The sequence below is a fragment of the Dipodomys ordii genome, unplaced genomic scaffold (genome assembly GCF_000151885.1).
Source record: "Dipodomys ordii isolate 6190 unplaced genomic scaffold, Dord_2.0 Scaffold42, whole genome shotgun sequence".
NCBI lineage: Eukaryota > Metazoa > Chordata > Mammalia > Rodentia > Heteromyidae > Dipodomys > Dipodomys ordii.
In genome coordinates, this window is record NW_012267258.1 from 9708119 (window position 1) to 9722906 (window position 14788).

At 44.0% G+C, this 14788-nt stretch overlaps 2 protein-coding genes across 2 annotated transcripts in view; both read right to left on the reverse strand.

The window, feature by feature from the left end:
* Positions 1–9221, reverse strand: part of LOC105987466 (mucin-12-like) — a 98614-nt gene extending 89393 nt beyond the window's left edge. Inside the window, exons 1-8 of the mRNA XM_013018724.1 lie at positions 9099–9221; positions 8537–8611; positions 7847–8147; positions 4103–4198; positions 3732–3932; positions 1296–1370; positions 604–699; positions 29–433 (exon numbers count right to left, since the gene is read on the reverse strand). Of these exons, the coding sequence (XP_012874178.1) occupies positions 29–433; positions 604–699; positions 1296–1370; positions 3732–3932; positions 4103–4198; positions 7847–8147; positions 8537–8611; positions 9099–9221 (1372 nt within the window). The remainder of the gene's footprint in view (positions 1–28; positions 434–603; positions 700–1295; positions 1371–3731; positions 3933–4102; positions 4199–7846; positions 8148–8536; positions 8612–9098) is intronic.
* Positions 9222–10729: 1508 nt separating this feature from the next.
* The window catches only part of LOC105987467 (mucin-19-like), a 62621-nt gene continuing 58562 nt past the window's right edge, over positions 10730–14788 (reverse strand). The window contains exons 45-49 of the mRNA XM_013018725.1: positions 13117–13335; positions 12522–12596; positions 11817–11912; positions 11249–11680; positions 10730–10833 (exon numbers count right to left, since the gene is read on the reverse strand). Of these exons, the coding sequence (XP_012874179.1) occupies positions 10730–10833; positions 11249–11680; positions 11817–11912; positions 12522–12596; positions 13117–13335 (926 nt within the window). The remainder of the gene's footprint in view (positions 10834–11248; positions 11681–11816; positions 11913–12521; positions 12597–13116; positions 13336–14788) is intronic.

Below are 14788 nucleotides of genomic sequence, written 5' to 3' on the forward strand. Positions count from 1 at the left end.
CCTGATGGTTCAGCTGTGGTCTGCCTACCTGTTGGTCCAGCTGTGCTCTGCGTGCCTGCTGGTCTAGCTATGGTCTCCTTGCTTGGTGTTCCAGCTGTGGTATCCGTATCTGGTGGTCTAAGTGTGCTCTGAGTGCCTGGTGATCCAGATGTGGTGACCCCGGTTGTGGTCTTAGTGCCTGGTGGTCCAACTGTGGTCTCTGTGATTGGTGGTCCAGTTGTGGTCTCTGTGTTTGCTGGTGTAGCTGTGGTCTCCCTGCCTGGTGTTCTAGCTGTGGTCTCTGTGCTTGGTGGTCCAGCTGTGGTCTCCCTGCCTGGTGGTCCAGCTGTGCTCTGTGTGCCTGGTGGTCCAGCTGTGGTCTCTGAGCCTGGAGGTCCAGCTGTGATCTCCCTGCCTGATGCTGAAGTCCGTCCCACAGACTGGCCTGTTGTTCCTGATAAACACAGAAGCAATGATTGCTATGCCCACTCATGCTCCTGAAGCTGGAGACTAGGACATTAGCTTGCGCCTTAGATATTTCTGAACAGTGCTTCATTTTCCACAGCTGACCCACTCTGATATTTTCACTTGTGTGTAGGTGCTATAGTGCCTGCCTTGATTTACCTGAGTTTCCTTGGGTCACAGTTCCAGGGCTTGATTCCGAGAGGGTGCTGGCTTCTTTGCCAATAGGTGTGGGTGAGGTAGGCACTTCTGTTCTTGCTGATTTGAAAAAGCCAACAGTGACATGTGACCATGTGCCCGCTGTTATTAGCACGCTGAACCTCACATAAACCCTCTTATGCTGGCATCACCTATTTCCCCATGTCATACCAGATTCCTCCCATTTATCTTGCCAGGCCACTCCATTGATTGACAGCAGACCCCAATCTCAATATTGGTGCCTGAATCAAACTCTGACTGGGTCTTCCCGAGAAAGTGTGACAAAAGAATTGATGGAATTGCCAGTATGTCCTCAATGGATGTTTTATATACAGGTCCACAATTTGACATAAATATGAAATCTAATATAACAAAAGCTAGTATTTAACAAACATAAGAGGGATGATCTCAAACCATTTCCATGCATGTGCCTAACATTCTGATCTAACATGATTTCCTTAAAATTTGATCTCCTTGTGGCTCTTGGCCAGGGGTGATATGGTTTTCTTACAAAGCATTCTTCCCACTTGAGACTGATTCCCAGTACAACTTCACACAGTGTTCCCAGCTACTTGGCTTAAACATGGGCAGGTCCTGATGAACAACGTTGTCTGTTGACAAAAAGCAGTGCCTGGAACAAACCCTGCTCTCCTCACCTGATGTGGCCTCAGCTGTTGAGGGTTCACTGCTTGGGGCTCTAGTAGTTTCACCAGCTGCTGGTCCTGTGGTGCCTGCCACAGGAAACAGTAAGCATTTAACAGCTGTCCTACAGAACAACAGGTCACATTGCCTGTTTCTAAATAGCTGTCACATATTCAGGTACACTTTGCCATTTTTGACTCCTTCTTTTTTAAAATGGATCCTCAAATTGTTTATGATTCTAAAGATGTCTGGAGGTACACGTTAACTTGTCTGAGGCAAATAAACTTCGTCTTTACTTTTTTTAATTTTAAGACACTGGAATCCTGTCAATCAGAAAGAATCTTGCTTCCAGAAGCAACTACAGACCTTCAGGAAATACTTATGATACCTAGGGCCCTTCTACCCCAAATGTAGATTTAGTGAATCTCAGCAGGACCACTACAAATTTGACGTTAATTTGCAGCCATTGTTTGAATCCTGAACACCCTTCCTGAATCCTGGGATCATCATGTCTCATGAGCACACTGAGGGAACCAATGCTGGAACACGGCTGTAGAAACATCATCTGATCTTGACCCCCTGTTCTCCCTGTAACACTGTTGCTACAGAACCTGGTCCCTTCTTAACTCTAGTCTCTTCCTATTTCTTTCCATTGGCACCATGCTCCATAAACTGAGAATGAAAGAGTTCACCATCCATGCACTTAAAAACCTGCACATGCAATGGCTCTCCCTTTTCCTTACCTGATCTGTGGCTAGCAGAAGTGGTAGTTGATCTGGCTGAGGATCCTGGGCCTGCAGTGGTGGAGGCTGCAGACAGCACCGTGCTCCCTAAAACCAACCACAGAATGAGAGGTTACAAAATGAACATGCTTCTTCTACCAAAGAGAAAAGGACAGTGGGTGACAATTCCACTCCAATTCTTCTCAGGGTTATAAACCCTGTAGGGGCCTGACTCCACAGACCAGCTCCTGCTATGAGAAGACATAAGGAGAAAGGCTTGTACTCCATCCACATTGAGGGAACAGGAAGGCCTTATGGTTCTGGTGACTGCATATCAAGTACACTATTGCCTAATGAGTTGATCACGTGGTACGCAAGGCTGTCTGATGTACACCATAGAAAGAGATAATTTCAGAGTCTGCTTGGATCTCCTGTTCTCTCAGATACACAAGGGGAGCATGCTTTTCAGTGCAGGCTACAAAGAGAGTTTGTCTTCCTTATGGTTAACATCTGAATTAGGCTTGCTTTTTTCCTTTGACTTTAGAAATGTATTTACTACTTAATTTTCACTGGAGTTTCAAGTAGATACATCCAGTGGGTCATGCAACATTGAATTTGTGCTCATTGCCATAAGGTATTTTACTTAAATGTAATTATCATGTAGATACATTGATTTGTTAGCTCCCAATGGTTGGGTCTAGTCTTGTTTTGTTCTGATACAGTTAATTCTTTTTCCCAGTAGAGTCCTTGCACTTATTATTTTGTCTTCTAAGTCCATATGATTATTGATTCATCTGTCTCTATTTTGAGCCAGAATAAGAACACATGTACTTCCAAACTTTTCTTGCATCCTACAGTACTTCTCTGAGTGTCATAGAGTTATTTTCTCTAATCTTCTAGTCATGGGCCATCACCAAAGTAACAATGGTTGGGAAGGCAGCCATGGCTCATGCCTATAAGCTTTACTACTTAGGAGGCTGAGATCTGAGGAACAGTGTTCAAAGCTAGACTAGGCAGTAAAGTCTGTGAGACCCTTAACTCCAAAGTAGAGTGATGGATCAAGTGCTAGCCTTGAGCACAAAAGCACAGGGGACAGCGCCTAGCCCTTGAACCAAAGCCCCAGGACAGGCACCATAAAAATATCAGCACAATGGTTGGGTTCACCAGGGATCCTGTTTCTGACTGCATGTAGAGCACAAGTGCATGTGTGTCTCCCACTGCTTCCCTCTCTGCTTCTGTTTCTTCCCTACCTGTGTTTCCAGTGTGCTTTCACTACTGCTTGTGGTAGCAACTATAACCACTTTCCACTGGTTCCTATGGGAAGAAAACTGACGTTTTAAAAATGAGTAGATATTTTTTGCATACTTGGACGTTTTTTTGAAACCCTTCTATATGCTTAAGCTGGCCTTGAACTTGTGACCGTGCTTCTTCAGCCTCCCTAATTCTGCAATTACAGTTTTACCACCACCATACCTGGCAAGAATGTGGTTTAAAACTTACTGAGAGCTGGGTAAAATAGATTCTGTCATGGGTTTCCCTTAAATGTGTTCTTGTCATGATTTCCTACAATGTTTCTCAAGTGCTCTGACCTTGCTCTCAGGATCTCACTTTGGAGACAACAATGCTTATACTGGACCCCACAGTGCCCCACAGAGGGCTTTGTCTGGCTTGCTGGGTGTGTACAACAGGTAGCCTCAGTGCTTGATGGTTCAGCTGTGGTCTCCCTACCTGGTGGTCCAGCTGTGCTCTGCGTGCCTGCTGGTCTAGCTGTGATCTCCTTGCTCGGTGTTCCAGCTCTGGTCTCAACGCCTAGTGGTGTAACTGTGCTCTGTGTGCCTCGTGGTACAGTTGTGGTCTCTGAGCCTGGAGGTCCAGCTGTGATCTCCCTGCCTGATGCTGAAGTCCGTCCCACAGACTGGCCTGTTGTTCCTGATAAACACAAAAGCAATGATTGCTATGCCCACTCATGCTCCTGAAGCTGGAGACTAGGACATTAGCTTGCGCCTTAGATATTTCTGTATAGTGCTTCATTTTCCACAGCTGACCCACTCTGATATTTTCACTTGTGTGTAGGTGCTATAGTGCCTGCCTTGATTTACCTGAGTTTCCTTGGGTCACAGTTCCAGGGCTTGATTCTCTGAGGGTGCTGGCTTCTTTGCCAATAGGTGTGGGTGAGGTAGGCACTTCTGTTCTTGCTGATTTGAAAAAGCCAAGAGTGACATGTGAACATGTGCCCCCTATTGTCTGCACATTGAAACTCATATAAACCCTCTGATGCTGGCATCACCTGTCTCCCCATGTTATATCAGATTCTTCCCATTTATCCCTCCAGGCCACTCCATTGGTTGACAGCAGACCCCCAATCCCAATGTTGGTCCCTGAATCAAACTCTGACTGGGTCTTCCCAAGAAAGTGTGACAAAAGTATTGATGGAATTTCCAGTATGTCCTAATGGATGTTTTATATCCAGGTCCATCATTTAATATAAATATGAAATCTAATATAACAAAAGCTAGTATTTAACAAACATAAGAGGGATGATCTCAAACCATTTCCATGCATGTGCCTAACATTCTGATCTAACATGATTTCCTTAAAATTTGATCTCCTTGTGGCTCTTGGCCAGGGGTGATATGGTTTTCTTACAAAGCATTCTTCCCACTTGAGACTGATTCCCAGTACAACTTCACACAGTGTTCCCAGCTACTTGGCTTAAACATGGGCAGGTTCTTGGCCAGGGGTGATATGGTTTTCTTACAAAGCATTCTTCCCACTTGAGACTGATTCCCAGTACAACTTCACACAGTGTTCCCAGCTACTTGGCTTAAACATGGGCAGGTCCTGATGAACAATGGTCCTGTGGTGCCTGCCACAGGAAACAGTAAGCATTTAACAGCTGTCCTACAGAACAACAGGTCACATTGCCTGTTTCTAAATAGCTGTCACATATTCAGGTACACTTTGCCATTTTTGACTCCTTCTTTTTTAAAATGGATCCTCAAATTGTTTATGATTCTAAAGATGTCTGGAGGTACACGTTAACTTGTCTGAGGCAAATAAACTTCGTCTTTACTTTTTTTAATTTTAAGACACTGGAATCCTGTCAATCAGAAAGAATCTTGCTTCCAGAAGCAACTACAGACCTTCAGGAAATACTTATGATACCTAGGGCCCTTCTACCCCAAATGTAGATTTAGTGAATCTCAGCAGGACCACTACAAATTTGACGTTAATTTGCAGCCATTGTTTGAATCCTGAACACCCTTCCTGAATCCTGGGATCATCATGTCTCATGAGCACACTGAGGGAACCAATGCTGGAACACGGCTGTAGAAACATCATCTGATCTTGACCCCCTGTTCTCCCTGTAACACTGTTGCTACAGAACCTGGTCCCTTCTTAACTCTAGTCTCTTCCTATTTCTTTCCATTGGCACCATGCTCCATAAACTGAGAATGAAAGCGTTCACCATACATGCACTTAAAAACCTGCACATGCAATGGCTCTCGCTTTTCCTTACCTGATCTGTGGCTAGCAGAAGTGGTAGCTGGTCTGGCTGAGGATCCTGGGCCTGCAGTGGTAGTGCGTACAGACAGCACTGTGCTCCCTGAAACCAACAACACAATGAGAGGTGACAACAATGAACATGCTTCTACCAAAGTGAAAAAAAGACAATGATTGATGCTGGGCACTGGTGGCTCACGCCTGTAATCCTAGTTACTCAGGAGGCTGAGATCTGAGGATTGCAGTTCAAAGCCAGTCTGGGAAGGATAGTCCATGGGACTCTTATCAACAATAACCCAGTAGAAAACCGGAGGTGGTGCTATGGCTCAAGCTGTAGAGTACTCACCTTGAGCTGAAGAGCGCAGGGACAGCGCCCAAGCCGAGAGGTCAAGCCTCATGACCAACAACAAAAAAATACAATGAGTGACAATTCCACTCCAATTCTCCTCAGTGTTATAAACCCTGTGGGGGCCTGACTCTATAGACCCACTCATGCTATGAGAAGACATCAGGGAGAGAGGCTTATACTCCATCCACACTGAGAGAGCAGGAAGGGCCTATGGTTCTGGTGACTGCATATCAAGTGCACTATCACCTAATGATCAGGTGGTACACAAAGGAGTCTGATGTACAACATGGAAAGAGAGAATTTCAGAATCTACATGGATCTCCTGTTCTTTGAGATACGCAAGGGGAGCATGCTTTTCAGTGCAAGCTACAAAGAGTTTGGCTTTCTTATGGTTAAGCCCTGAATTAGGCTTGCTTTTTCTTTTGACTTTGGAAATGTATTTACTATCTAATTTTCACTGGAGTTTCAAGTAGATACATCCAGTCAGTCATGCAACACTGAGTTTGTGCTCACTGCCCTAAGGTATTGTACTTAAATGTAATCATCACGTAGGTACCTTGATTTGTTAGCTCCCAATGGCTGGGTCTAGTCTTAAGTTTTGTTCTGATACAGCTCATACTTTTTCCCAGTGGAGTGTCCTTACTTATCTTTTGTCTTCTAAATCTGCATGATAATTGATTCTTCTGTCTCTAATAGGGGCCAGAATAAGAACACAAGTGCTTCCCAAACTTTTCTTGTATCCAACAGTATTTCTCTGAGTGTCATAGACTTTTTTCTCCTATTTTCTAGTCATACGCCATCACCAAAGTAACAATAGTTGGGAAGGGCAAACATGGGTCCTGCCTATAATCTTTAGTACTCAGGAGACTGAGATATGAGGATCAGTGTTCAAAGCCAGACTAGGCAGTAAAGTCTGTGAGACCCTGAGATCCAAGTAGAGCTCAGGGGACAGTGCCCAGGCCTTGATTGAAAGCTCCATGACAGGCATCATAAAAATATAAGAACAATGGTTGGGTTCACCAGGGATCCTATCTCTGACTGCATGTAGAGCACAAGTGCATGTTTGTCTACCACTTGTTTTCTCTCTCCTTTTTTCCCCCTGCCTGTGTTTCCAGTGTGTTTTCACTAGTGCTTGTGGTAGCAGCTCTACCTACTCCTCCACTAGGTGCTGTGGGAAAAAATGATGTGATAAAAATGGGTAGTTATATTTTGTACTCTTGGACTTTTTGAACCCTTCTATATGCTTAAGCTGGCCTTGAACTTGTGACCTTGCTTCTTCAGCCTCCCTAATTCTACAATTACAGTTTTACCACCACCATACCTGGAAAGAATGTCATTTAAAACATACTGAGAGCTGGGTAAAATGGATTCTGTCATGGGTTTTCCTTAAATGTGTTCTTGTCATGATTTCATACAATGTTTTCTCATGTGCTCTAACCTTGCTATCAGGATCTGACTTTGGAGAAAATAATACTTATACTGGACCCCACAGAGCCCAACAGAGGGCTTTGTCTGGCTTGCTGGCTGTGTACAACAGGTGGCCTCAGTGCTTGATGGTTCAGCTGTGGTCTCCCTACCTGGTGGTCCAGCTGTAGTCTGTGTGCTTGCTGGTTTAGCTGTGGTCTGAGTGCCTGGTGGTCCAGCTGTGGTCACCCCCATTGTGGTCTCTGTGCTTGCTGGTCCAGCTGTGGTCTCCCTGCCTGGTGATCCACTTGTGCTCTGTGTGCCTTGTGGTCCAGCTGTGGTCTCTGAGCCTGGAGGTCTACCTGTAATCTCCCTGCCTGATGCTGAAGTCGGTCCCACAGACTGGCCTGTTGTTCCTGATAAACACAGAACCAATGATTGCTATGCCCACTCGTGATCCTGAAGCTGGAGACTAGGCCACCAGATTGTGCCTTAGATATTTCTGTACAGTGCTTCATTTTCCACAGCTGACCCACTCTGATATTTTCACTTATGTGTAGGTGCTATAGTTCCTGCCTTGATTTACCTGAGTTTCCTTGGGTCACAGTTCCAGGGCTTGATTCCGAGAGGGTGCTGGCTTCTTTGCCAATAGGTGTGGGTGAGGTAGGCACTTCTGTTCTTGCTGATTTAAAAAAGTAAAGGGTGACATGTGACCCTGTGCCTCCTATTGTCAGCTCGCTGAACCTCACATAAACCCTCTGATGCTGGCAACACCTTTTACTCCATGTTATATCAGATTCTTCCCATTTATCCCTCCAGGCCACTCCATTGGTTGACAGCAGACCCCCAAACCCAATGTTGGTCCCCGAATCAAACTCTGACTGGATCTTCCCAAGAAAGTGTGACAAAAATATTGATGAAATTTCCAGTGTGTCCTCAATGGATACTTTATATCCAGGTCCATCATTTAACATAAATATGAAATCTAATATAACAAAAGCTAGTATTTTACAAACATAAGAGGGATGGTCTCAAACTGTTTCCATGCATATGCCTAACATTCTGATCTAACATGATTTCCTTATTTGATCTCCTTGTGGCTCTTGGGCAGGGGTGAGATGGTTTTCTTACAAAGCATTCTTCCCTCATGAGACTGATTCCCAGTTCAACTTCACACAGTGTTCCCAGCTACTTGGCTTAAACATGGGCAGGTCCTGATGAACAACGCTGTCTGTTGACAAAAAACAATGCCTGGAACAAACCCTGCTCTCCTCACCTGATGTGGCCTCAGCTGTTGAGGGTTCACTGCTTGGGGCTGTAGTAGTTTCACCAGCTGTAGGTCCTGTGGTGCCTGCCACAGGAAACAGGAAGCATTTAACAGCTGTCCTACAGAACAACAGGTCACATTGCCTGCTTCTAAATAGCTGTCACATATTCAGGTACACTTTGCCATTTCTGACTCACTCTTTCTAAAAAGGGATCCTAAAATTGTATATGATTTAACGATGTCAGTGGGTACATGTTAACTGGTCTAAGGCAAACAAATTGCATCTTTACTTTCATTAATAAGAAGATACTGGAATATTGTGAATCAGAAACAATCTTGCTTCCAGAAGGAACTACAGACCTTTAGGAAACACTCATTATACCTAGGGCTCTTCTACCCCAAATGTAGATTCAGTGAATCTCAGAAAGACCCCTACAAATTTGATGTTAATTTGCAGCCATTGTTTGAATCCTGAACACCCTTCCTGAATCCTGGAATCATCATGTCTCATGAGCACACTGAGGGATGCCAATGCTGGAACAAGTCTGTAGAAACATCATATGATCCTGACCCCCTTTTCTCCCTGTAACACTGTTGCTACATAACCTGGTGCCTTTTTAACTCCAATCTCTTCCTTTTTCTTTCCATTGGCAGCATGCTCCATAAACTGAGAATGAAAGAGATCACCATCCATGCGCGTAAAACCTGCATATGCCCTGGATTTCCCTTTTCCTTACCTGATCTGTGGCTAGCAGAAGTGGTAGCTGGTCTGGCTGAGGATCCTGGGCCTGCAGTGGTGGAGGCTGCAGACAGCACCGTGCTCCCTGAAACCAACAATAGAATGAAACGTGACAACAATTAGCATGTTTCTCATACCAAAGAGAAAAAGACAGTGAGATGACAATTCCACTCCTGTTCTCCTTATAAACCTTATAAACCTTGTGGGAGCCTGAGTCCACAGACCAGCTCCTGCTATGAGAAGACATCAGGGAGAGAGGCTTGTACTCCATCCACACTGGGAGATCAGGAAGGGCCTATGATTCCGGTGCCTGCATATCAAGTGCACTACCACCTCTCTAGGTTGATCAGGTGAGTGTCTGTTGTACTCCATAGAAAGAAAGGGGTGATTGATGTACACCATGGAAAGAGATAATTTTAGTTTTCCTGGCTCTCCTGTTCCCTGAGAAACACATGGGGAGCATGCTTTTCTGTGCGAGCTACAAAGAGAGTTTGGCTTCCTTATGGTTAAGACCTGAATTAGGCTTGCTTTTTCCTTTGATTATAGAAATATATTTACCTCATAGTTTTCACTGAAGTTTCAAGTAGATACATCCAGTCATGCAACACAGACTTTGTAGTCAATGCCCTAAATTATTTTACTTAAATGTAATTATCACATAGGTTCCTTGATTTGTAATCTCCCAATGGTTGGGTCTATTCTTGTTTTGTTCTGATGCAGTTTATTCTTTTTCCCAGTGGAGTCCTTTCACTTATTTTTTTGTAATCTAAATCTATATGAGGAATTATCAGGAATTAGAATAAGAACACAGGTGCTCTAGAGGCCAAGGATTATGTCTTATTTAGGGATGGTGACATTCTTGGGAAGTATCTAGAGTGAATATATCACTAAAGTGACAGCATGTGAAGTGGCCCATTCCATGGAATTCCTGAGATCTTTTTATATCTTCCTTTTACAATAAGCTGATCGTAACTAAACTAATGATATCCATTTTCTCTAAAGTTTAATTTCACTGTTGTGGTATAAACATTTTCAAATAAAACATGTAAATGAAAAAAATAGAATGCATGGGCTTCCTAAACTCTTACTGTCTCCTAAAATGTTTCTCTGAGGGTCATAGAGTTATTTTCTCTAATCTTCTACTCATGGGCCATCACAAAAGTAGCAATGGTTGGGAAGGGCATTCATGGCTCACACCTATAAGGTTTAATTCTCAGGAGGCTCAGTTCTGAGAATTAGTGTTCAAAGACAGATGAGGCAGTAAAGTCTGTGAGACCTTTAGCTCCAATTACCTAACAAAAGGGCCCAAGGAGAGCAATGGATCAAGTGCTAGCCTTGAGCACAAAAGCTCAGGAAACAGTGCCCAGGCCTTGAGTGAAAGCTGCTTAAATATATAAGGACAATGGTTGCGATCATCATGGATCTTGTGTCTGAGTGCATGTAGAGCACAAGTGCATGTGGGTCTACCACTGCTTCCCTCTCTGCTTCTGTTTCTTCTCTATCTGTGTTTCCAAGTGTGCTTTCACTATTGCTTGTAGTAGCAACTCTACCCGCTCTTCCACTGGTTCTTGGGGGAAGAAAAACGATGTTTTAAAAATGTGTAGTTATTTTTTGTACTCTTGGACTTTTTTGAAATCCTTCTATATGCTTAAGCTGGCCTTGAACTTGTGACCTTGCTTCTTCAGCCTTCCCTAATTCTGCAATTACAGTTTTACCACCACCAGACCTAGCAAGATTGTGGTTTAAAACATACTGAGAGCTGGATAAAACGGATTCTGTCATGGGTTTTCCTTAAATGTGTTCTTGTCATGATTTCCTACAATGTTTTTTCAAGAGCTCTAACCTTGCTCTCAGGATTTCACTTTGGAGTCAACAATGCTTTTACTGGACTCCACAGTGCCCCACAGAGGGCTTTGTGTTGCTTGCTGGGTGGGTAGGATGGGTGGTCCCAGTGCTTGAGGATTCAACTGTGGTTTCCCTACCTAGTGGTCCAGCTGTAGTCTGTGTGCCTGGTGGTCCAGCTGTGGTCTCCTTGCTTGGTGTTCTAACTGTGCTCTGTGTGCCTGGTGGTCCAGTTGTGGTCACCCCGGCTGTGGCCTCAGTGCCTGGTGTTCCAGGTGTGGTCTCCTTTCTTGGTGGTCTAGCTGTGGTCTCCCTGTCTGGTGTTCTAGCTGTGGTCTCTGTGCTTGCTGGTCTAGCTGTGGTCTCCCCGTCTGGTGGTCCAGCTGTGCTCTCTGTATTTGGTGGTCCAGCTGTGCTCTCTGTATTTGGTGGTCCAGCTGTGCTCTCTGTGTTTGGTGGTCCAACTGTGGTCTCTGTGTTTGGTGGTCCAGCTGTGGTCTCGGAGCCTGGAGGACCAGCTGTGATCTCCCTGCCTGATGCTGAAGTTGGTCCCACAGAGTTGTCTGTTGTTCCTGATAAACACAGAAGCAATGATTGCTATGCCCACTCATGCTCCTGAAGCTGGAGACTATGTCATTAGGTTGAGCCTCAGACCCACTCTGATATTTTCACTTGTGTGTTAGTATTAAACTGCCTGCCTTGATTTACCTGAGTTTCCTTGGGTCACAGTTCCAGGGCTTGATTCTCTGAGGGTGCTGGCTTCTTTGCCAATAGGTGTGGGTGAGGTAGGCACTTCTGTTCTTGCTGAATTAAAAAAGCAAACAGTGACATGTGACCATGTGCTCCCCCTGTTATCAGCACGCTGAACCTCACATAAACCCTCTGATGCTGGCAACATCTGTCTCCCCATGTTATATCAGATTCTTCCCATTTATCTCTCCAGATGACTCCATTGGTTGACAGCAGACTACCAAACCCTATGTGGGCCCACGAATCAAGCTATGACTGGGGCTTCTCAGCAATGTGTGATAAAAGAATTGATGGAATTTCCAATTTGCCCCAGTGAATATTTTAAAATTGTTTATATCAGTATACCCAGGTCCATTATTTAATATAAATATTAAATCTAACATAACAAAATCTAGTATTTTACAAACATAAGAGGGATGATCTCAAACTGTTCCCATGCATATGCCTAACATTCTGATCTAAAATTTTGCTTAAAATTTGATCTCCTTGTGGCTCTTGGGCAGGGGAGATGGTTTTCTTACAAAGCATTCTTCCCACATGAGATTGGTTCCCAGTACAACTTCACACAGTGTTCCCAGCTACTTGGCTTAAACATGGGCAGGTCCTGATGAACAACGTTGTCTGTTGACAAAAAGCAGTGCCAACAAACCCTGCTCTCCTCACCTGATGTGGCCTCAGCTGTTGAGGATTCACTGCTTGGGGCTCTAGTAGTTTCACCAGCTGCTGGTCCTGTGGTGCCTGCCACAGGAAACAGTAAGCATTTAACAGCTGTCCTACAGAACAACAGTCACATTGCCTGCTTCTAAATAGCTGTCACATATTCAGTTACACTTTGCCATTTCTAACTCCCTCTCCCTATAAAGGGATCCTAAAATTACATATGATTCTAAAGATATCAGCAGGTACATGTTAACATTCTAAGGCATTATAAACTTCATCTTTACATGCTTTAATAAGAAGATACTGGAATCCTGTGAATTAGAAACAGTATGTTTCCAGAATCAACTACAGACCTTCAGGAAATACTCATTATACCTAAGGCCCTTCTACCCCAAATGCTGTTTCAGTGAATCTCAGAAGGACCCCTACAAATTTGATGTTAATTTGCAGCCATTGTTTGAATCCTGAACAGCCTTCCTGAATCCTGCGATCATCATGTCTGATGAGCACACAGAGGGAACCAATGCTGGAACAAGGCTGTAGAAACATCATCTGATCCTGGCCCCATGTTCTCCATGTAACACTGTTGCTACAGAACCTGGTCCCTTCTTAACTCCAGTCTCTTCATATTTCTTTCCATTGGCACCATGCTCCATAAACTGAGAATGAAAGAGTTCACCATCCATGCACTTAAAAACCTGCACATGCAATGGCTCTCGCTTTTCCTTACCTGATCTGTGGCTAGCAGAAGTGGCAGCTGGTCTGGCTGAGGATCCTGGGCCTGCCGTGGTAGAGGCTGCAGACCGCACCGTGCTCCCTAAAACCAACCACAGAATGAGAGGTGACAATAATGAACATGCTTCTCCTACCAAAGTGAGAAAAAGACAGTGAGTGACAATTCCACTCCAATTCTCCTCAGCATTATAAACTTTGTGGGAGTCTGACTGCACAGACCAGCTCCTGCTATGAGAAGAAATCAGGGAGAGAGGCTTGCACTCCATCCACACTGAGAGAGCAGGAAGGCCCCATGGATCTGTTCCTTGCATATCCAGTGCACTACCACCTGCCTGAGTTGATCAGGTGACACACAAAGTGTTTGTTTTATATCATGGAAAGAGAGGGGTGTCTGATGTATACCATGGAAAGAGACAGTTTCAGAGTCTTCCTGGCTCTCCTGTTCCCTGAGAAACAGAAAGGGAGCATGCTTTTCATTGCAAGGTACAAAGAGAGTTTGGCTTCCTTATGCTTAAGACCTGAATTAGGCTTGCTTTTTTCCTGTGACTTTGGAAATGTATTTACTACCTAGTATTCACTGGAGTTTAAAGTATATACATCCAATGGGTCATGCAACACTGAGTTTGTGCTCATTGCCATAAGGTATTGTAACTAAATGTAATCATCACATAGGTACCTTGATTTGTTAGCTCCCAATGGTGGGGTCTAGTCTGGTTTTTTCCTGATACAATTTATTCTTTTTCCCAGTGGAGTCCTCTCACTTATGTTTTTGTCTTCTAAGTCTATATGGTCATTGATTCCTCCCTCTCTATCCAGAACTAGAATAAGAACATATGTGCTCTAGAGGACAAGGATTATGTATTATTGAGAGATGGTGACACCCTTGGGAAGTATGCAGAGTGAATACATTACTAAAATGACAGATGTGAAGCGGCCCATTCCATGGAAGTTCTGAGATCTTTAATCATGTAAATATTTTTATATCTCCCTTTTATAATAAGCTGATGGTAATTAAACTAATGTTTAAACTCTAAAGTTTAATTTCACTGTTATGGTATAAACATTTTCTAATAAAACATATAAATAAAAAAAGAATATATGTGCTTCCAAACTTTGCATGTATCCTAAAATATTTCACTGAGAGTCATAGAGTTATTGTCTCTAATCTTGTAATCATCGGCCATCACAAAAGTAGCAATGGTTGGGAGGGCAGCCATGGCTCACACCTATAAGGTTTACTCCTCAGGACACTGAATTCTGAGGATTAGTGTTCAAACACAGAATACGCAGCAAAGACTGTGAGACCCTTAGCTCCAATTAATTACCAAAGGACCCAAAGTGGAGCGATGGATCAAATGCTAGCCTTGAGCACAAAATCTCAGGGGACAGTGCCTAGGCCCTGAGTGAAAGCCCCAGGACAGGCACCATAAAAATATCAGAACAATGGTTGGGTTCACCAGGGATCCTGTCTCTGACTGCATGTAGAGCACAAGTGCATGTGTGTCTACCACTGCTTCCCTCTCTGCTTCTGTTTC